At 43.4% G+C, this 22,103-nt stretch overlaps 2 protein-coding genes across 2 annotated transcripts in view; one reads left to right on the top strand and one right to left on the bottom strand.

Annotated features, from left to right (window-relative positions):
* Positions 1-5,997, top strand: part of pccb (propionyl-CoA carboxylase subunit beta) — a 30,972-nt gene extending 24,975 nt beyond the window's left edge. The window contains exons 11-15 of the mRNA XM_084309195.1: positions 537-644; positions 1,478-1,578; positions 2,458-2,556; positions 2,703-2,802; positions 4,369-5,997. Coding sequence (XP_084165321.1) covers positions 537-644; positions 1,478-1,578; positions 2,458-2,556; positions 2,703-2,802; positions 4,369-4,490 — 530 coding nt within the window. The 3' untranslated portion in view covers positions 4,491-5,997. The remainder of the gene's footprint in view (positions 1-536; positions 645-1,477; positions 1,579-2,457; positions 2,557-2,702; positions 2,803-4,368) is intronic.
* Positions 5,998-7,820: 1,823 nt separating this feature from the next.
* The window catches only part of stag1a (STAG1 cohesin complex component a), a 143,438-nt gene continuing 129,155 nt past the window's right edge, over positions 7,821-22,103 (bottom strand). The window contains exons 22-32 of the mRNA XM_084309193.1: positions 21,377-21,551; positions 20,695-20,834; positions 19,588-19,689; positions 16,131-16,279; positions 15,610-15,738; positions 13,632-13,840; positions 12,131-12,299; positions 10,972-11,088; positions 9,673-9,787; positions 9,442-9,522; positions 7,821-8,402 (exon numbers count right to left, since the gene is read on the bottom strand). Of these exons, the coding sequence (XP_084165319.1) occupies positions 8,379-8,402; positions 9,442-9,522; positions 9,673-9,787; positions 10,972-11,088; positions 12,131-12,299; positions 13,632-13,840; positions 15,610-15,738; positions 16,131-16,279; positions 19,588-19,689; positions 20,695-20,834; positions 21,377-21,551 (1,410 nt within the window). The 3' untranslated portion in view covers positions 7,821-8,378. The remainder of the gene's footprint in view (positions 8,403-9,441; positions 9,523-9,672; positions 9,788-10,971; positions 11,089-12,130; positions 12,300-13,631; positions 13,841-15,609; positions 15,739-16,130; positions 16,280-19,587; positions 19,690-20,694; positions 20,835-21,376; positions 21,552-22,103) is intronic.

A 22,103-nucleotide genomic window follows, 5' to 3' on the forward strand; every position in this document is an offset into this window, starting at 1 on the left:
ATTTCTCATCGGATTGCAACGTGTTTTTTTTGCTAGACGTTCACAGAAAGGTAAAGAAACAAACCACGTTATATTTTATGGGAGATATGATCCCAAGAATAATGTAAAAAAAGAATAATAATAATCACACTGGAAGTCAGATGATTGACAGGGGCTGGCGTGTGCTGCGAAGTGTAGTTTTATGAAATTAGGTTGCGTCAATATATATGCCGGTTTCCGTCTCAATGCGCTGAGATTTCTATAAACTCGTATGTATTCATACAACACTTAAAATCATTGGTAAACAAACGTGCCTCTGTTTTTCGGTTTGAGACACCGGAAGAGAATGGTAACATCGTACTACTGAGCATGCTAGTGGAACGGACGCCGTGAGGCAGGAACGTTGCTTAGTAATATAATTTGGAACGCTTCACGTTCTCATCAATGACCTCCACTAGCATGCTTAGCCTGATGCTAACAAATGCTAACATTGTCTGCTTCCAATATTTTTTATAAACATGGCTACCTTTGACTCTAATCTTCCCTGGTATCTTCAGGTTGTCTGGACATCAACTCCTCTGTGAAAGCAGCGCGTTTCGTACGCTTCTGTGACGCTTTCAACATCCCCATCATCACCTTTGTGGATGTGCCTGGATTCCTGCCGGGTATACTCACTCACTCACTCACTCACTCGCATACATACACGGGATGGTGCCATATTCAGTTTCAGTAACTATAGTATTATAACCAGACCTGCAAACTGATAAGAGGTGAGAAGATGACATGTTTACAAACCTGTAGGGGTTTGTGGGCATTGTCCCCCAGAAGAAAATGGTTGTGATTTTAACATGTAACTTGTGATTATTATCAATTTCCGACGACAACAACTATTGGCGTTAGTTAGTTATTTCCTGGTTGACGTGATTCGGGACGTGATGTCTGCGCCAAGCTCTTTCATTTGTATTTTCGCCACCAAACTTCTCCTCTCAAATGCGTTCATCATTGCCGTCATCACGTCAGTCCGCACCCCCTAACACACCAATGACTCTGCTTGGGGCGCTAAATGAATCGCCCTTTAGGCATCATATTTGAAGACGCTGATTGGCTAAATTGAGTTGCTAGCTGCATTTATGTTGCACTGTGCATTTTTCAATTGGCTGCGTTGTGCACTGACGCCCAGTCAATGGGGCGATGTTTCTAGTGCCCCAGAAGAGAGAGGGGATGAACAGGAAGCACAAACAATGATTTATATTTGATATATTACACGTTATTGTGCATTTTAAACACAAACATACTTAAAATGAGTAATTATTATTTATTTGAAAAATGTTTATTATATTTTTAGCGGTTGAAATCTACTATATTAGAAAAATCCAAAACCACTTTCCACCAGGGGGGGCGGCGGCGCACTAGCGCCCTCTATGGACCAGCCGCCACTGCATACAGTCTTACTCGCACTAATCTTATGCTCTACATTCTCTGCTGTCCCCGGTGGCAGGTACCGCTCAGGAGTATGGAGGCATCATCCGACACGGAGCCAAGCTGCTGTACGCCTTCGCAGAGGCAACGGTCCCGAAAATCACCATCATCACTAGGAAGGTGTGTGGTTTAGATTCACCATCATCACCATCATCACTAGGAAGGTGTGTGTGGTTTAGATTCACCATCATCATCATCACTAGGAAGGTGTGTGATTTAGATTCACCACCATCATCATCATCATCACTAGGAAGGCGTGTGGTTTAGATTCACCATCATCATCATCACTAGGAAGGTGTGGTTTAGATTCACCATCATCAACATCACTACGAAGGTGTGTGTGGTTTAGATTCACCATCATCACTAGGAAGGTGTGTGGTTTAGATTCATCATCATCACTGGGAAGGTGTGTGGTTTAGATTCATCATCATCATCATCACTAGGAAGGTGTGTGTGGTTTAGATTCATCATCATCATCATCATCACTAGGAAGGTGTGTGTGGTTTAGATTCAACATCATCATCACTAGGAAGGTGTGTGTGGTTTAGATTCAACATCATCATCACTACGAAGGTGTGTGTGGTTTAGATTCATCATCATCACTAGGAAGGTGTGTGGTTTAGATTCACCATCATCATCATCATCACTAGGAAGGTGTGTGGTTTAGATTCACCATCATCATCATCATCACTATGAAGGTGTGTGTGGTTTAGACTCATGGTCTCCAGCAGGGGGGCAGGTGGGTTGCAGGACGAAGGCAAAAAGTTAAATGTAACTCAAAATTGTTGCTTAAAATAATACAGCATTACTTGGTACATTCTCTTCACTTGGACACGGTTGTTAGGCCACTCAGCACTCCTCTCTAATCTTGCTGTTTGCCTTAGTGATGCATGTTGCACACTGGTACCTAATGTAGCCAAGAAACCCATCTAGTCTGCAATGATATTGGAGAAGCATATATATGCTGGCTGGTAATATCTGTCTTTTTATTTCCCCCAGGCTTATGGAGGAGCCTATGATGTGATGAGTTCCAAGCACTTGAGAGGAGATGTGAACTACGCCTGGCCCTCTGCTGAGGTGGCTGTCATGGGGGCTAAGGTGGGTGCTGCTCACTGGGTGCTGCTCACTGGGTGCTGCTCACTGACAGAGCTACAGCCATCCTTCTCTTTATCTGAGACTCACTCTTGTTGATGTATTATGATAATGTGTGTCTCTCTCTCTCTCTCTCTCTCTCTCTCTCTCAGGGTGCGGTCCAGATCATCTTCAGAGGGAAGGAGAACCAGGCGGAGGCAGAGGCTGAATATGTGGAGAAGTTTGCCAACCCCTTCCCCGCTGCCGTCAGAGGTCAGCTCTCCGTCTTTCTAGCTGCTCCCTATGCTGCCTCTTGTGCTAAGCTAGGCTAGCGGCTCCCTATGCTGCCTCTTGTGCTAAGCTAGGCTAGCGGCTCCCTATGCTGCCTCTTGTGCTAAGCTAGGCTAGCTGCTCCCTATGCTGCCTCTTGTGCTAAACTAGGCTAGCGGCTCCCTATGCTGCCTCTTGTGCTAAGCTAGGCTAGCGGCTCCCTATGCTGCCTCTTGTGCTAAACTAGGCTAGCTGCTCCCTATGCTGCCTCTTGTGCTAAACTAGGCTAGCGGCTCCCTATGCTGCCTCTTGTGCTAAGCTAGGCTAGCTGCTCCCTATGCTGCCTCTTGTGCTAAGCTAGGCTAGCTGCTCCCTATGCTGCCTCTTGTGCTAAGCTAGGCTAGCTGCTCCCTATGCCAATAGTATCCAGCTGCAGAGCGGCGCTCTCAGGGCCGCTCAGCAGCGCCACCCACCCAATGGCTGAATTGGAGTATTGCACTGTGCGGGCCATTCAGGCCTCTCTCCCTCTCCCTCTCCCTCTCCCTCTCCCTCTCCCTCTCGACAATGTTGACGTCCTATCGCTGTTATCGACCAAAGGACATTTAATAAAATGAAACTAACGTATTGATGATAATATACATTATAACTACTGTTGTGATAGTTATGTTTATTCTTGAATACGTTTGAAAAATAAAACGATAAAAAAAAAAAAATCAGGAATCGAACCAGCTTTTTGGAACGTCTGTGTTTCAGAGACAAGGATACTGCCGCTGCGCCACGCTCTACCACACAAAACATAGTTCGAATTTGTTCATCTTATAGTACACGAATAACAATCGTTGGTAAACGAATGTGATTTGACACGTTTTACTTATTCATTCTTTAATTCAGCCACATTAATTCATAGTCTGTAGACATTGTAGCGTGAATGAAGTCACCAGCTGTAAAATAACTGCAATACTCCAATTCAGCTGAGCGGTCCTGAGAGCGCCGCTTGCGCTCACTCTGCGGTGCTGCAGCTGGATGCTTCTCCCCTATGCTGCCTCTTGTGCTAATCTAGGCTAGCGTGCACCTGGACCTCTCTGGAAATTGATATCCATCTTCTCGTCTGACTGGGGAAGATGGCAAATACGTGTATTTCCCAAAATGTGGGAGTGTTCCTTTTAAGTGAAAAACGCTCTACTCTTCATCACCTCTCAATTCACCCGCCATAATATTTTGTACTATTTTATCTGTGTATATATTTTGTACTATTTTTATCTGTGTATATACCTGCATGTAATCCTTTTTACATACCTGTAGATACTATATCCAAGTTATCTGTACACATCCCTTGCCTACTGGCCAGTATGACTTACTACCAGTGTCTGTACAAACATCTGATTTGCACTATTACTCAGTAGTACTCTTTTACATGTTATATCCAGTTTAATCACCCATATATTGCTGTTGCACTTTACTGTTACATCCGCACTCTGGTTAGATGACAAACGTCTTTTGTACTGTACCTGTACCTGTGCTGTATAATGACAACACATTTTGAATCTAATGTAATGTTGTGTGTTTCAGGTTTTGTAGATGACATCATCGAGCCGTCGACCACTCGCAGGAGGATCTGCAGGGATCTGGAGGTGCTGGCCAGTAAGAAGCAGGTCAACCCCTGGAAGAAACACGCCAACATTCCTCTCTAAGAAAGACTCGTTCAGTACTGTGTACCCGAGTCACTGAGGGAAGGTACTCTGTGTGGGATCCTCACTGAATATATCCTAGCTGTGGTGGTGAACTGGTAGAGGTAGTGTCTAGATCCCATCGTCCAGGAAGACGTTTTGATGGTGGTCATCACTTTTTAACCAAGCGGCAAAGCCGGAACTAATCGTAATTAGTTGGTTAATAAGCCTAACCCAGGTTTAACCTAAACCGTGACCATTCCCACGACATGCAGATTAAAAATACATTCCAAAACGTCCTCGTGGGGGATGTGATCTAGACGTTGTCCTGGTGAGATGGACGAGTGACATGAGCCCTGCGTGGTGTTTGCGTGTGTCGAATATTTCAAACTTTAGGGAGAAATTCGCCTGCTGCAATAAAGCCAACATTGGAATTTTCATTCATTCATTCAACCTTTTATATAACACTCAAGGAATGCATTGAGGGTGGGCTCTCATTTTCAATGCTGCTCAGATTACATTAGGCACAACGAATAATAAACGCATTATAGACATAATTAAAAATGCAAACCAAACAAAAAGAGTCAGGTAAAACGGTTACAAACTGATGCAGGGAGCTCTCGAAGCATGTTCTTAAATTGACCAGGTTAAATTGCAAGTGTGTTGAAGCTCATTCCAAGAAGCTGCGGCATTAAAACAAAAGGCTGAGTCTCTGTTCAGACCGCTAAACACCAGTAGAGACGAGCTGTCATTTGATGTTTCGCTGAATCCAATTGTGAAACTAACATATGAACGCATAAAGCTAAATGAAATGGAATTTAGTTACATATGTATGTAGGATGGAATAGTAAAAACTTTCCGATTTATACATACCTGTTAGAATTCCTGCATATCGGGTAAGAAGGATTAGCATAATATTTTAGGATTATTCTAAATCACTAACCCTAAAATCATGAGGATGCTACCAGTAACTACAATGGAGACCAGTGAGAGCTTAGCTAGGATACATACAACATTCTGAAGACGGTGGGTCTGACCCAGGGCTGCTCGATAATGGCAATCCTACACATTGTACCCGTTTCCTCCTTCTGGTCTCGGTGTCCGGTGCTTCCCCAACACTGCTGGCAGGCCAGGGACGCTTAGAACCATTACATGTTCCCACGGCGACCGTGTTGTTGGTAGTGTGACATAATTTGATGTGATTAGGTCAAAGACACAAACCACTCTGCTGCTACTTGGAGCTGTGCCTTCTCATGGGCCCATTATCTTTTTCAATCATGTAAGTGCATCCGTCTCAAACCTGTAGCTAATGCCCAACAATTATCCAAGTTTCTTATATTTTCTTGATTTTTTTAGAAAAAACTCATCCGATCTAAGCGATTGATCTAACTTATAAAAAAAATTATAATCGGTTTGTTTAATTGGGTGTGATCGTATTGAGCCTAATTCATCAATGTATCTGTAAACAATAAAAATATGCTGACGTTTTGTCCTCCCAAGAGATGGAATAAAATATATTTTTGAGTGATCAGTTTGTTTTGTTATTGTACTCTTATTGAGCCTAATTCATCAATGCCTCTGTAAACAATGTGCTGAACTGCTCAATAGATTGTATAATGAATCATGTATGCAAATATATTTTGTGTACAGACTGTAATATGATGTTCAAATCTCTAAAGAGCATATTGTAAAAATGCTTGTATTTTGACCTAAGGACTAACTGGAAGTAGTTTGTACTTTTCAAAAAAAATCTATAATTTCAAAGCTCATCTATATGAAATTTGATAAAGAAAATAAAAAAAATCTATGACCAGCAATGTCACTACTCACTCAGTTAGCCACTCTGCCCCTGGTGGCGGCTCACAGCAAATGCACTTTGCATCTATATACTGTGTCCACTCCACTGTTCTTTCTGCAGGATCAAAATTGCATAGTTCACCATGTTGCTTTAAATGAATGGTAATTAGTTTATTTGCAGATAATGGAACATTCATTTATTTGTCATGGGTTGGACAACCCTTTGATGCCATATATATATATATATATATTTTTTTTTAACAAAATCCACTTCCTGAATTGATTGCATTGAACCCCGACCGTGGCATCCAAATCCTACCTCGACCCAATCACATTCTCGTGTCTGCTCAGCTGAGCAGGGATGGACTGAGAGACTTAAAAAAATATATCCCAGTACTGCTTAGTGCTTATAAACCATTCATCCAAAAGAGATGCAACAATGAAGAAGAGAGACACGAACACTGGTCAAGAAATCGATTACAGATTTTATTTTATTAAAAAGAATTTAATTAAGATCACAGAAAAAAGAGGCTTTTTAGAGGATTTAAGGGGCAGGCGTTTGTCAATCGCGCCGCAAGAAAGAGCCAATCATCTCTTTGATATTTACAGGACTGCCGAACCAGCCAATGGCAAAAACACGTCTGAATGATGGACTGAACAACCAGCCAATGGGGGAGCGACGGTTGTGTGATGACGATGGTTGGGACACGCATACGAACTCAGTTGGCAAATCCATAAGACCAACACAATCATACAGATCCATCAGTGCACTGGATATGGACAATGTTGACGAGGATGAATCTTCATTTTTGGGGTGTTTTGGTGGATCGACCCAACGACCGCTTACATGATTTAGAGTTGGATCGTGTACCATGACTGGTGTTTCCTAAAGTAGCTAAACTGCACCGGATAACATCACTGAGGTTAGTCGTGGGAATAATACCGCTGTGACAAACAAACCGTCCCAAAGACTTACAATCGAACCGTAGAGTGCCGAGTTGGTATCCCATAGCAACAGTGTTGGCTCTGAACCGTTATAAGATATGAATTACGAGAAGGGAGGGCGCCGGATTATAAGGACGTAGGCCACAGTTTGGCAACGAACGAGATACATATTATCCAAGAAAGAGCTGTACAAACATCAGACACAAACAAAAAAACACACTTGATTTTTAAAACTTTGTACTAAAGCTACAGAGTTCAAAATATGTTTATTAATCATCTTTTTTTTCTTCTTGAACCTTTTACTTTAAAAAAAGCCAAGATTCTTTCTGTGTTGTGTGTACAGTATGTGTTTTAGAGTTCTGAGAACGGGGGGGGGGGGTCAACTGCCTGTCCATCGAAACCACTACCCAATGACGACGTTCCTCCCTTTAGCTTTGATTTCACGACACTAAATACATCACTTCCTCTACGTCAGTCTAAAAACACACTGGTTTCTGCGCAGGCTGGGTGTGTTTTTATAGCCATATTTCAACCGGATCACCACCACCGACACCACGATACACGTCACAGACAAGGATTCAGATGGCAAACAGAGAAGAGAGAGAGGGGGGCCATAGAGTAAAGATTTATAACATTTAATATTGTATTGAGATCCTCTCTGGTGTGAAATAACCAGAGGGGTCTGAGTGTGACACAACAAGGGGGGCTGTACACTGTGTTACAGGCTGCTCTGTGCCGCTGAATGGCCTGGAACCTTGAAACCGTACATCTGTGTGTGTGGAAGGGGAGGGGGAGAGGCAGCGGAACACAGTCGTTATCAGAGCCGTCGCTAAACAAGAAGCTAAACCAATGGGTGCGGAGGATGGAGGGAGGGAGGGACAGACAGCCTTCTCTACGCGTTTCATAGTCGACTAGATGCTGCAGGGTGTTCTGGGATCGCCGACGGATCCTCCAGCCGGCCTGAAGTGAGCGGATCCCAGCTGGCGGTTTTGAGAGGGGGTGGGGGAGGAGAATTCCAACTGATCCCGGATCCATCATCGGATCCCACCATGTCCATAGAGTTAGAGTTTGATTGGCAGGTGATATCAGGCTAGGCATCCCTCCCACCCCCCACCCCCTCTGCTCCTGATTTGGGTCTTGGTCTCAGCAGGAATGCTGCATTTTCCCAGATCAGAACATGGGCATGGTGAATCCCTGCAGGAAGGACGAGAGAGGGAATGTTACCGAGTGAGAAATGGATTCAGGTACAAACTACTATGTGAACATGGCAACATTGTGGGAGATGCGCTCTCCAGAGTCAGACAAGAAGATAGATACCAGTTTCCTCTCTGTGCGTTCAGTAGAAAGCTATCCGGCTGCAAGCTAGCTTATCTTAGCACAAATGGATAACAGAACAGCGGATACGGACAAGCTAGCGTAGCTGTCTGCCAAAAACAGCTCTCCTGGATTAAATATATATATTTTTTTTTTAAAGAAAATAATTTTTTTTGCATTTATTGCTTTTTCATGGTCAGACATGACCGACAGAGGAGGAGAGGGTGAATGGGAGAAGAGGTGGGGAAGACATGTGACAAATGATCCCCCGGGAGCAGGAGGCGAACCCGGGACGGCCGCGTAGGTGTGCAAGGCACTATGCGGTGCACCACGAGGGCGCCCTCTCCTGGAGTTTTAACATGGGCTAGTGGTCCGTATCTGCTGTTCTGCTTTCTACTGAACGCACAGAAAAAGATATTTCTTGTCTGACTCTGGAGAAGACGCTGAGAGCATTTCCCATAATGTTGGCGTGATCCTTTAAGAAATGTTTACTATATGCTGAAAATGACACCAGTCGGCACAAATGATGAGACCAGACAATGAAGCATGTATTGTTGTCCAAATACTTCCAGAGCTCACTGCACTTCTACTGACAAAACAAGTTCAAGTTCAAGTTTCCTTTTATTTGTCACATGGGTTAGTGTTACAGTGAGTCCACATTGAGCATCCTGATGGCCTGGGGATAGAAGCTCCTTCTGAGTGTCCCTGTACTGGCCATGAGACTCCGGTAGCGCTTGCCTGACCACAGCAGTGCAAAGAGGCAGTTGTTTGGGTGGCTAGAGTCTTTGACTATTCTCTTAGCCTTGGCCCTGCAACGCCTGGTGTAAATGAGTGGGAAGCCCACCTCCAATTGTGTGTTCGGCTGATCGAGCCGCTCTGTGCAGTCTGCTGCTATTCTGTCATCCCTGGTTCTACTCACCGACTCATCCTCGATCATGGCTGCAGAGTCGAAGAAGTCCGGTCTCAGCTCCGCCCTCTCGCGTCTGTTCCTCGATGGTGGCTGAAATTAATTAAATAAATTAAGAATAACAGACAAATCCAACCAAAAAAATTTAAACCCTAGCTCTCTCCCAGAGAAGAATTTGTGAAAATGTAAAAAAAAAAATAAAATAAAAAGGTTACTGTGGACAGGAAGTGAGGTCACACTCACCAGGTCGATCACCATGGTGTCCTCAAACTCCTCGTTCATGTCCTCTAGCTGACCCCGTGACGACATCATCACGTCCTCGAAGATGGGCTCCGCATCGTCCTCCATCAGCCCACGCCTGGAGAGACGGAGCAACAAGAACATCCTTAAAACAATCATTCAACTAGTTCTTCCTTTCTTTTCTGTAATTTCATAACAATTTATTAAGTGGCTGAAAGATTATCCACACCTGGCGTCATCACGCCAGGTGCAACTCGTAAAGCTCTGAACATGACACTGTGTTTCTGTTATAATTAAGTTGTACAGCCGGTCCTATATTATATTCTATTGTACTTCTATTCTAATGGAGTGTATTTATTTTACTTGGCAACAAACACACACTTACAGTCTGTCCCACAAACACACACTTACACAATCTGTCCCACAAACACACACTTACAGTCTGTCCCACAAACACACACTTACAGTCTGTCCCACAAACACACACTTACAGTCTGTCCCACAAACACACACTTACAGTCTGTCCCACAAACACACACTTACTTACAGTCTGTCCCACAAACACACACTTACAGTCTGTCCCACAAACACACACTTACAGTCTGTCCCACAAACACACACTTACTTACAGTCTGTCCCACAAACACACACTTACTTACAGTCTGTCCCACAAACACACACTTACAGTCTGTCCCACAAACACACACTTACAGTCTGTCCCACAAACAACACACTTACAGTCTGTCCCACAAACAACACACTTACAGTCTGTCCCACAAACACACACTTACAGTCTGTCCCACAAACACACACTTACAGTCTGTCCCACAAACAACACACTTACAGTCTGTCCCACAAACACACACTTACAGTCTGTCCCACAAACAACACACTTACAGTCTGTCCCACAAACACACACTTACAGTCTGTCCCACAAACACACACTTACAGTCTGTCCCACAAACACACACTTACAGTCTGTCCCACAAACACACACTTACAGTCTGTCCCACAAACACACTTACAATCTGTCCCACAAACACACACTTACACAATCTGTCCCACAAACAACACACTTACAGTCTGTCCCACAAACAACACACTTACACAATCTGTCCCACAAACACACACTTACACAATCTGTCCCACAAACACACACTTACACAATCTGTCCCACAAACACACACTTACAATCTGTCCCACAAACAACACACTTACACAATCTGTCCCACAAACACACACTTACACAATCTGTCCCACAAACACACACTTACACAATCTGTCCCACAAACACACACTTACACAGTTTGTCTGACACCCTGGTTGCTGCGCGACTTGATGTAATTCATGGCTGTCCGGTCCTTTCTGCTCACGTCGTCTATCTTCTGCTGGCCAAGCCACGACATCTGCATCTGAGGACTGCGAGACACATTAGAGACACATCTGAGGACAGTAAGACACATTAGACTAGGGCTGGGCGATATGGCCAAAAATGATATCACGATAACAATATGATAATGTTATCAAATCACTATAGCTAATTATCGATGTTTAAAAAAAAAAATTAAACAACATAATGTATGTTTATTGTCGTTGCCGCCATCTTTAGTGTTACAGCCCCTCACACTCCAGTTCTCAGGCTGCAGCTGGTTTGAAAGCGAAAGTAAACCGGCTTCTCTGCTGGCTGTGGCTCCAGGGGAGTTGAACAGTTCTGGCTCTGCTAGTTTCTTTTCTATCTTTTGGTGCTTGTTTGGTGGACAAACCACCGCACACGTGCACCGTGACTCGGGACTGGAGACTAGCACACATACTAACATAGCCTACTGTGTACAGACGGTTTCAAACTATTTTAAATTAGAAAGCAAACAAAATAAATGCACAAGAGAAAAAGATATCTCAATTTGGTCAGTATTGTCATTTGGACAAGCAAAGCCAGTACTTTAAGTTGCAGGCAAGAAAGACAAGTCTGTCCACTGTCTCTGGTTTTAAACCTGCCCTGTTGCAGGTCACACCAAAAAAAATTACATTTCTTTATTGATATTTATTATTATTATCGTTCGATATCGATTATTAAAATATATTGCGATAATTATCGTTTTATCACCCAGCCCTATTAGACACACAGCTAACATCTGAGGACAGTAAGACATTAGAGACACAGCTAACAACACGTTTAGCGAATCTTGAGGACAGTAAGACACATTAGAGACACAGCTAACAACACGTTTAGCGAATGTATGAGTATATATATACGGTCAGGTTTCTCTTTATTTGAACATATTATGCTTTAACTTTAAGATATGCTTTAACCCTCTGAGGCCGCCAAACCCGTAGGCGTGTTTACAATAACGACGCGGCACGGCGTATCAATAGTGAAAGTTAGAACCGTCCTTGTTGCACACAACAGCTGTAGGCGCTGCCAATAAACGTAAAGCCACAAAGGCTGTGTGTGTGTTCTTACTTGTGTACGAAGTCGTTCTCCGAGTTGGGTTCGGAGTCGGGGTCAGGCATGTGTTCCGCTGGTCTGCTCTCTCGGAGCACCGTGGAGGTGAGCTGAGGGGTCTGCAGTGCCCCCGGTGTCTGGAGGGTGTCGTTACGCATCAACCACGAGCCCTCCACGCTACCCTCCTCTGAGAACACACAGGGAAACACATCACACGTTACATAGGGAAACATAATATATCATTACATGGGGAAACATAATATAACATTACATGGGGAAACATAATATATCATTACATAGGGAAACATACCAATATACCATTATGTATACAGTAACCTATATGTGTCTAGCCTCCTATACGTGTGTCCAGCCTCCTATACGTGTCTAGCCTCCTATACGTGTGTCTAGTCTCCTATACGTGTGTCCAGCCTCCTATACGTGTCTAGCCTCCTATAAGTGTCCAGCCTCCTATAAGTGTGTCTAGTCTCCTATACGTGTGTCTAGTCTCCTATACGCGTGTCTAGTCTCCTATAAGTGTGTCTAGTCTCCTATACGTGTCCAGCCTCCTATACGTGTGTCCAGCCTCCTATACGTGTGTCTAGCCTCCTATACGTGTGTCCAGCCTCCTATACGTGTGTCTAGCCTCCTATACGTGTGTCCAGCCTCCTATACGTGTGTCTAGTCTCCTATACGTGTCCAGCCTCCTATACGTGTGTCCAGCCTCCTATACGTGTGTCTAGTCTCCTATACGTGTCCAGCCTCCTATACGTGTGTCCAGCCTCCTATACGTGTCCAGCCTCCTATACGTGTCCAGCCTCCTATACATGTGTCTAGTCTCCTATACGTGTCCAGCCTCCTATACGTGTGTCCAGCCTCCTATACGCGTGTCCAGCCTCCTATACGTGTGTCCAGCCTCCTATATGTGTGTCCAGCCTCCTATACGTGTGTCCAGCCTCCTATACGTGTGTCCAGCCTCCTATACGCGTGTCTAGCCTCCTATACGTGTGTCTAGCCTCCTATACGTGTGTCCAGCCTCCTATACGTGTGTCCAGCCTCCTATATGTGTGTCCAGCGTCCTATACGTGTGTCTAGCCTACTATACGCGTGTCCAGCCTCCTATACGTGTGTCCAGCCTCCTATACGTGTGTCTAGCCTACTATACGTGTGTCTAGCCTACTATACGTGTGTCCAGTCTCCTATACGTGTGTCCAGCCTCCTATACGTGTGTCCAGCCTCATATACGTGTGTCCAGCCTCCTATACGTGTGTCCAGCCTCCTATACGTGTGTCCAGCCTCCTATACGTGTGTCTAGCCTCCTATACGCGTGTCCAGCCTCCTATACGTGTGTCCAGCCTCCTATACGCGTGTCCAGCCTCCTATACGTGTGTCTAGCCTCCTATACGTGTGTCTAGCCTCCTATACGTGTGTCTAGCCTCCTATACGCGTGTCCAGCCTCCTATACGTGTCCAGCCTCCTATACGTGTGTCTAGCCTCCTATACACGTGTCTAGCCTCCTCACCCTCGATGCGCTTCTTGTGCGTCAGCGGCAGCCGTCCCTTCTTGCTGCGGATGGAGCCGGTCTTGCTGCTGGAGCCCGAGGTGACGGACATGCGGTCCCCCTCGTCTCCACCCGTCTGCAGGCTGTTCCTGTAGGAGATGAGCGGCAGCCACACGTCCTCCCGCCGCTCTGACATCGACTCCGACATGAACTTCTCCAGGTACGAGTGGCTGAGGACAGACGGTGCGCCTTTTAAAACAACAGCTTCAAGGCGGGCGCGATGTGGTGTGAATGCATGGTGAGTGGTTAAGGTGTGAATGCATGGTGAGTGGTTAAGGTGTGAATGCATGGTGAGTGGTTAAGGTGTGAATGCATGGCGAGTGGTTAAGGTGTGAATGCATGGTGAGTGGTTAAGGTGTGAATGCATGGCGAGTGGTTAAGGTGTGAATGCATGGCGAGTGGTTAAGGTGTGAATGCATGGCGAGTGGTTAAGGTGTGAATGCATGGTGAGTGGTTAAGGTGTGAATGCATGGTGAGTGGTTAAGGTGTGAATGCATGGTGAGTGGTTAAGGTGTGAATGCATGGCGAGTGGTTAAGGTGTGAATGCATGGTGAGTGGTTAAGGTGTGAATGCATGGTGAGTGGTTAAGGTGTGAATGCATGGTGAGTGGTTAAGGTGTGAATGCATGGCGAGTGGTTAAGGTGTGAATGCATGGTGAGTGGTTAAGGTGTGAATGCATGGTGAGTGGTTAAGGTGTGAATGCATGGTGAGTGGTTAAGGTGTGAAATAGGGATGTTCGATATTGGCATTTTTTTTTTGCCGATATCCGATATACCGATATTGTCCAACTCTTAATTTCCGATACCGATATCAACCGATACAGATATATGCAGGATTTCCCCCCCCAAAAAAACGGAATAATTTCATGTAATTAACATTACATATCTCTTGTTGTGGAATTAACACAACATTATGCGTACTTTTGACAATACATTAAATAAGAATTTGTTCTTATTTGGGTAAATAAAGGTTAAATAAATGTAAAATAAATAAACTGGAAAACCGATACAGATAATTTCCGATATTACATTTGAATGCCAATATCGGCCGATAATATCGGTAGGCCGATAATATCGGACATCCCTAGTGGATGATGAGTGGTTAAGGTCTAAATGCATGATGAGCGGTTACTGTTAATCAGTTATTACTTCCTGGAATAATATACATCATAAGGACATCACACATTCCATCTCTTTCAATCAATAACTCAAAACACATTTTGTTTTTGTAGATTTGGGGTATGAGTGAGATTACAGGCACAATACGTTGTTGTTGTTTTGTATGTGACTGGATCCCAGGGTGAGACTACTTCACTAAGTTTGGGTCCACTGCTGGAAACTTTTAAATGAAACGACTGTAAAACTACTTAACCTTCCATGACTGTCTATGACCTATTCAACATAATGCATCAATACTTTGATAGCTATGTACACTGAACTACACACAGTTGTATTGGACTATCTATCTGTGACCAAGTGTGATCAATAGGAACCTTTTCTCCCCATAGTGAACACATGCAATGGTTCAGTGTCCCTGACCCCGGTAACTATGGTAACTACGGTATTTGGTTCATACATTTCCTATGTTCTCCTATTCCTGTGGGATGTGTTTTAAACATTGGGCTCACTAAATGTAATTCCATGCACTGGTTGGTATGGTGATCAATACAGTATCTGAAGTCTCTCTGTATTGCACACTCGCTTAATATGCAAAGGATAATCAGGATAGAGAAGAATATACACACACACACACACACACACACACACACACACACACACACACACACACACACACACACACACACACACACACACACACACACACACACACACACACACACACACACACACACACACACACACACACACACACACACACACACACACACACACACACACACACACACACACCACACACACACACACACAGCTGTACTTACACAGTCTTCTTGTCCTGGCGCAGCAGCTTGGAGGAGAACTCACTCAGGACCTCCAGGAAGGCCAAGTTAGGAGGAGGGAACTCTGCTCCACGAGGATTCTGGTACTTAAACGCAAACTCTATTCCATCCCTGAGGACAGGAGAGAGGGGAGGAGAGATGACAAGGGTGGACAAAAGAAAAGAGATGAGAAAAACGAGAAGAGACACGAGGAGAAGAGAGGAGAGAAGAGAAGAGACACGAGGAGAAGAGAGGATAGAAGAGAAGAGAAGAGACACGAGGAGAAGAGAGGAGAGAAGAAAATAAAAAGAGAAGAAAAGAACAGAGAAGAAAAGAGAAGAAAATAACAGATACGGAAAGAGAGGATAAGAGTAGAGAAGGGTAGGAAGAGGAGAGGCGATGGGGGAGAGTAGAGTAGAGAAGAGAAGAAAATAAGAGAAGAAAAGAACAGAGAAGAAAAGTAGAAGAAAAGAACAGATAAGAAAAGAGGAGTAGAGTAGGGTAGCGTAGAGTCTGTCTCTTACTTGTGCAGCGTGGCCACAGCCTCTCTGGTCTTGATCTGGTCCAGGCCGAACGTGAGAGCGAAGCGTCGAGCCAGCTCTTTAATCCCACTGACGTGTGACGAGGTCCTGTCCAGCTGGGGACCCTGGTCCTGGAGCAGCTCATTAAACAGCTACACACAGAGAGAGGGAGGTCAGAGTTTAATTAAAGAGAGAGAGAGAGGTAAGAGTTTAAATAAGGAGAGAGAGAGGTAATAAGGAGAGAGAGAGAGAGAGAGGTAAGAGTTTAATTAAAGAGAGAGAGGTAAGAGTTTAAATAAGGAGAGAGAAAGACAGAGAGTTTAAGAGTTTAATTAAGCAGAGAGACGTAAGAGTTTAATTAAGCAGAGAGAAGTAAGCGTTTAATTAAGGGGATGGGGGAGAGAGGGGGGGGGGGGCATTTACATTTAGTCATTTAGCTGACGCTTTTATCCAAAGCGACTTACAAGTTCTGTACGACAAGTCATCAAAGAGAGAGAGAGAGAGAGACAGAGTTTAAGAGTTTAATTGAGAGAGTGAGAAAGAAAGAGAGAGGTATGTGCGTGCATGTGTGACAGGTGTGTATGAGTGAAGAAATATGAGAGAATGTGAAGGTGAAATTGTGAGAGAAAGTATGTGTCTTTGTTTTTGACACAATGTGTGTCTCACAGTGTGTGTGTGTGAGAAGTAGGGTTGGGTACCGACCGAATTACATCGGTACTACCGAGTACCAATTCACACTAGATCAGGGGTGGCCAACCAGTCAGAGACTAAGAGCCACAAAAATCACTGTGGTACCACAAAGAGCCACACCATATATCAGCGTTTCTCAACCTTTTTTTTCAGTCACGGCACCCTTCATGTGTTTATAGGTCTCACCCTCTGAAGTTGCTAATGTCTTTTTTATTTGGGCCTCACAGGGTTAAAAGTACCCTGTGAGACCCACGGTTGCAAAATTACAAAATCACTTTTAGCCATTTAAAAAAATTATGTTTATTTAAAAAATGTTAAAGGGGAACTATTTTACTATTTCTTTCACTATTTGGGCACTTTTACACAATTCCTGTGAGTCTATGGAACACCTCTGTAATATATATATTTTTTTTATTCATTGTTTTGTATTTCTAATCAAGTACTCAAAAACAGCATTTTTCTACCTCAAGATCTTAAGCCGTTTTGAGGCTGGGCTCCAACCACTGTGTGGCCTGGTGCCAACTGCCACATCAACTGCCACATTATTATGCAGCTGAGAAATCTCTGACATCACAGATATGCACATTTTCAGATGACTCAGTTCAGTGAGGGTGAATATTGTGAGAGGAGAATTGGAAGAATGCGCCAATATGAGAATTAGAGACATAGATCCTATTAATATAAGTCCACATAGCTAAGAAACAATGGTAAACACTGAAAAAGGCCATTTATAAGATAGTTCCCCTTTAAGTACATGTATAGTCAATTGGTCCTGTTGTTCAGCCTCACAATGCTATTTGATAGTAAATGTGTTTATATGTCCCACCCTCTGGCCTCTGAAGTTGCTAATGTCTTTTTAATTTGGGCCTCACAGGGTTAACCTCTTAAGCCCGAGATATACAGTAAAAGTGTATATTTTCAGCATTACGTTTGTTTACCAATTATTTTAACTGTTATTAGTGAAATATAAGATTATAGAAATCTCAGGGCATTGAGTCGGCGCATATTGACAGGAGGAAGTGGCACAGCCAAATGTGAGTGCAGTCTTTTGAAGGAAGAGACTCAGGGCTTTCAAATTTCGAAAAACTACCCCACCTAGCTCACACCAGCCCCTGTCAATCATCTGACTTCTGGATTTACTTTTTTATTTCTCTTATTTTTTGGGATTATCTCCCACAAACCTGAACGTTATTGCCATAAAACAGAACGCAGTTAGTTTCTCTACCTTTCTGTGAACGTCTTGCAAAAAACGGTGTTGCAATATGATGAAAAATGGTGGAGAAAAAAGATGGCAGAATTCAGTACTGTATCTACAAAACCTTCTGTTTAATCATCTTCCCTTTATTCATTTGCTTAGATTTTTCTGGTCAATTTTAGCATGGTGTTATTCACAGTCAAAGATAAAAAATTTTTTAAATAGAATTTATATTCTCCTTTGGTTCATTACAATTTACTCAAGCCTAGTAACAGACACACTATTTCTGACACTGATCCATATGTCCCTAGATTCAGATACCAAGAACATGCAAATGGACCATTTACATTTTTTTTGTAAATGTTTATTCTACGTCCTTATGGAATGAGTGAACATAAAAAAAAAAAAAGTAAAAAAAAAAAAGTTTTTTTTTTTGCCACACATTGACGGGCAAAGAGCTGAATGTGGCTCGCGAGCCGCGGGTTGGCCACCCCTGCACTAGATCAATCGGTACCAAATCTGGGTACCTTTACATTTTAGTGTAATATACTAGACAAGAGGGCGATTTTTCCACAAATATCTATATTACTGTCCGTCCCGTCTCTTGGGTCTTTGGAAAGACCAGACGAGGTCAGAGGAGTTTGATGATGAATGGCCAGATAATGTTGGCAATAACGTTCAGGTTTATTCCCGCTGTGAGATATGATCCCGAAAATAAAGAGGGGAAAAAAACGGACAAATAAGTCAGATGATTGACAGGGGCTGGCGTGAGCTGGGAAGTGTCGTTTTTCTTTTATTTGAAAGCCCATGGAAAGTTCTGGGTCTCTTCTCTCAAAAGATTACACGCAAGTTAGGTTGCGCAAAATCCTCGCCTTTTTCGATGCCCTGAGATTTCTATAACTCATATTTCACTAATAACACTTAAAACCATTGGTAAACAAATGTAGTGCTGAAAATATACACTTTGACTGCTGTTTTGACAGGGTTCAAGTCTTTTCTCTTGGGAAAAAAACGCAACGTTATTAATTCATACATTCTGTAGAGATGGATTTATGGCGTGATGTCATTCTCGTACCGGTACCGGACCGCTCGGGCTTAAGAGGTTAAAGACATGTTTAGACCCCCAAATACGTGGGTTGTGCCAGAAAAGTTATACGGTGGGGGTTCAGTTAGTCTCACCTGCTGCTAGGGCTGAGCCCAAACGTTCGAACCTTCGTTCGTTACGTTGGCATTCAAATTCTAAATCAACATTTGAATTTTTAATAAATTATTATAATTCTTTTTTAAATCTTTTTTTCTATTAATTCCGTTTAAACCAATGGGGTTTTTCTTCACAGTTTAATATTATAGTATTAAAAGAAACTGATGAGTTATATTCATTAAAGAAAGTTGATTTAATTGATTTAGTTGGGCTGGGGCTTCTCCCTGGGCTGGGTCTAGGGCTGGAAAGTTGATATAATAATAAAAAAGACTCATTTATCACTTTATTAAAATTGACAATCTTTTTAATAACGTTTGTTCGAAAAACCCTGACGAAGTTCGAATCCCAAAAACAGGGTTCAGGGACAGCCTTACCTGCTGCAGACTGAGGATGAGAGTCTTGGCACACTGGATCTTGTCCGTCTGTCTGGTCTTACTGAGAGTCTCCTTGATGATGTCTCCGTAGTCATTATAGTACTGGAGAGAGAGAGAGAGAGACAGAGACAGAGAGAGAGGTAGAGAGAGAGAGAGAGAGAGAGAGAGAGAAAAAGAGAGAGACAGAGAGAGGAGGGAGAGAGAGAGAGAGAGACGGTCAGTTCTCCCAGGACATCATCTCATGTGATGACGTTAGTGATCTGAAGAATCAGGAGGCCTTTTCATCACTTCAATACGGTCTCGTGAATTGCTCGAGTTGCCATCTCAGCCTAAGGAACTTAACCCACCTTGTGCAGTATGCAGATACTGGAGGAATACAGACCCTCATCGGCACCTTTGATCACACTGCGTACTTACTCAGATACATATATTCAGAGTTAATTATAGCACATGCATTGGGTCTCGAGTTACAAGACGAAATATCCGGCGAGCGTCATTTGACAAGCCATTCGGACGAGTGACCACGTCCGGTTGTGAGCGGTCCTGAACTGACCAGTCACCGCTAATGGCGAAAATGACTGACCACCCTTGTAGCCAAGAAACTTCAGAATGTTACCTTTCAAAAGAGACCAGACTCATGCATGTGCTATAAGTATAAAGTATAATAAATCGCAAATTACTTTGGGTATGCAATCGACAGGCGTTTTATGCTAAATGTTATGTGCCAGACTGTTAAGAGGTTAAAGGGATACTGTGTAGCAATATTCATATCATGAGGTTTTAAAGGGATACTGGGTAACAATGCTCATTACGGTGTGAGGTTTTAAAGGGATACTGGGTAACAATACTCATGACAGTGTGAGGTTTTAAAGGGATACTGGGTAACAATACTCATGACAGTGTGAGGTTTTAAAGGGATACTGGGTAACAATACTCATGACAGTGTGAGGTTTTAAAGGGATACTGGGTAACAATACTCATGACAGTGTGAGGTTTTAAAGGGATACTGGGTAACAATGCTCATTACGGTGTGAGGTTTTAAAGGGATACTGGGTAACAATGCTCATGACGGTGTGAGGTTTTAAAGGGACATCAAGGCAGGCCCACCTTCATGTAATGCTTGAAGATGTCCGCAGCAGCAGGCATGTCTACGATGTCGTAGATGATGAGCTTGCAGAAGGCTGCCAGCAGGTTCCTCCTCTTGTGGAGCGCCTCGATCTTGTTCGCCTCGTCCTCCTCGTCTCCTTCTACAGACGGGAGGAGAGAAGAGGAGAAAGGAGAGATTGAAACCATCCATCTAGATCTCATCCCTACTCTTGGCCAAAGTATGGCGAGGAAGAATACGTCAGCGAGCGAGTGTGTGTGAGTTTGTGTGAGTGAGTGTGTGAGTGAGTGTGTGTGTGAGTGAGTGTGTGTGTGTGTATGTGTGTGTGTGCGTGCATGAGTGCGTGTGTGTATATATCACAGGAATCATGTGCCCCTTGGGTAGTAAAATCTTTCTTGAATTCATCTGTTTTGGAGGAATAGCCTGAATCCTATTTTGCGTTACAGTGGCTTCACAACTCTGCAGTTCAGAGTTCAGAGGCATGACAGAAAATCACCCCAAGAAGCCATGTGATCACGTGAGTCAGCCTTTCTTTCTGGATATCATTTTGAGTTCTAACGGAACATGTGAACACAATGTGAACGGACTGTGATCTCCACTTTGGCCTCACAGCTGTTATGGAATACTATAAGTTTGAATCATCACGTCTGTGATTATTTAGAGTGAGCTCTCTCTCTCTCTCACCCATGCTCTGATTCTCGTCGTCCTGATCGACGAAGACGTGGTCGAGGACGAAGGTGAGCAGCTCGTTCTGCAGCGCCCCGTCGGGGTTGAAGACCAGCGGCTGGAGCCCCTCCCGGCCCCCAGAGACCAGCTGGTGGCTGAAGATCATCAGCAAGTCGCACAGCAGCATGAAGGCCTGGAGGACAGTTATTATCAGGGATTATAGTCAGTTATTATCAGGGATCATAGTCAGTTATTATCAGGGATTATAGTCAGTTATTATCAGGGATTATAGTCAGTTATTATCAGGGATCATAGTCAGTTATTATCAGGGATTATAGTCAGTTATTATCAGCGATTATAGTCAGTTATTATCAGGGATTATAGTCAGTTATTATCAGGGATTATAGTCAGTTATTATCAGGGATTATAGTCAGTTATTATCAGGGATCATAGTCAGTTATTATCAGGGATTATAGTCACGGTTATTATCAGGGATTATAGTCAGTTATTATCAGGGATCATAGTCAGTTATTATCAGGGATTATAGTCAGTTATTATCAGGGATCATAGTCAGTTATTATCAGGGATTATAGTCAGTTATTATCAGGGATCATAGTCAGTTATTATCAGGGATTATAGTCACGGTTATTATCAGGTATTATAGTCAGTTATTATCAGGGATTATAGTCAGTTATTATCAGGTATTATAGTCAGTTATTATCAGGTATTATAGTCAGTTATTATC

Source organism: Notolepis coatsorum (assembly GCF_963971535.1).
Source record: "Notolepis coatsorum genome assembly, chromosome: 2".
Lineage (NCBI taxonomy): Eukaryota > Metazoa > Chordata > Actinopteri > Aulopiformes > Paralepididae > Notolepis > Notolepis coatsorum.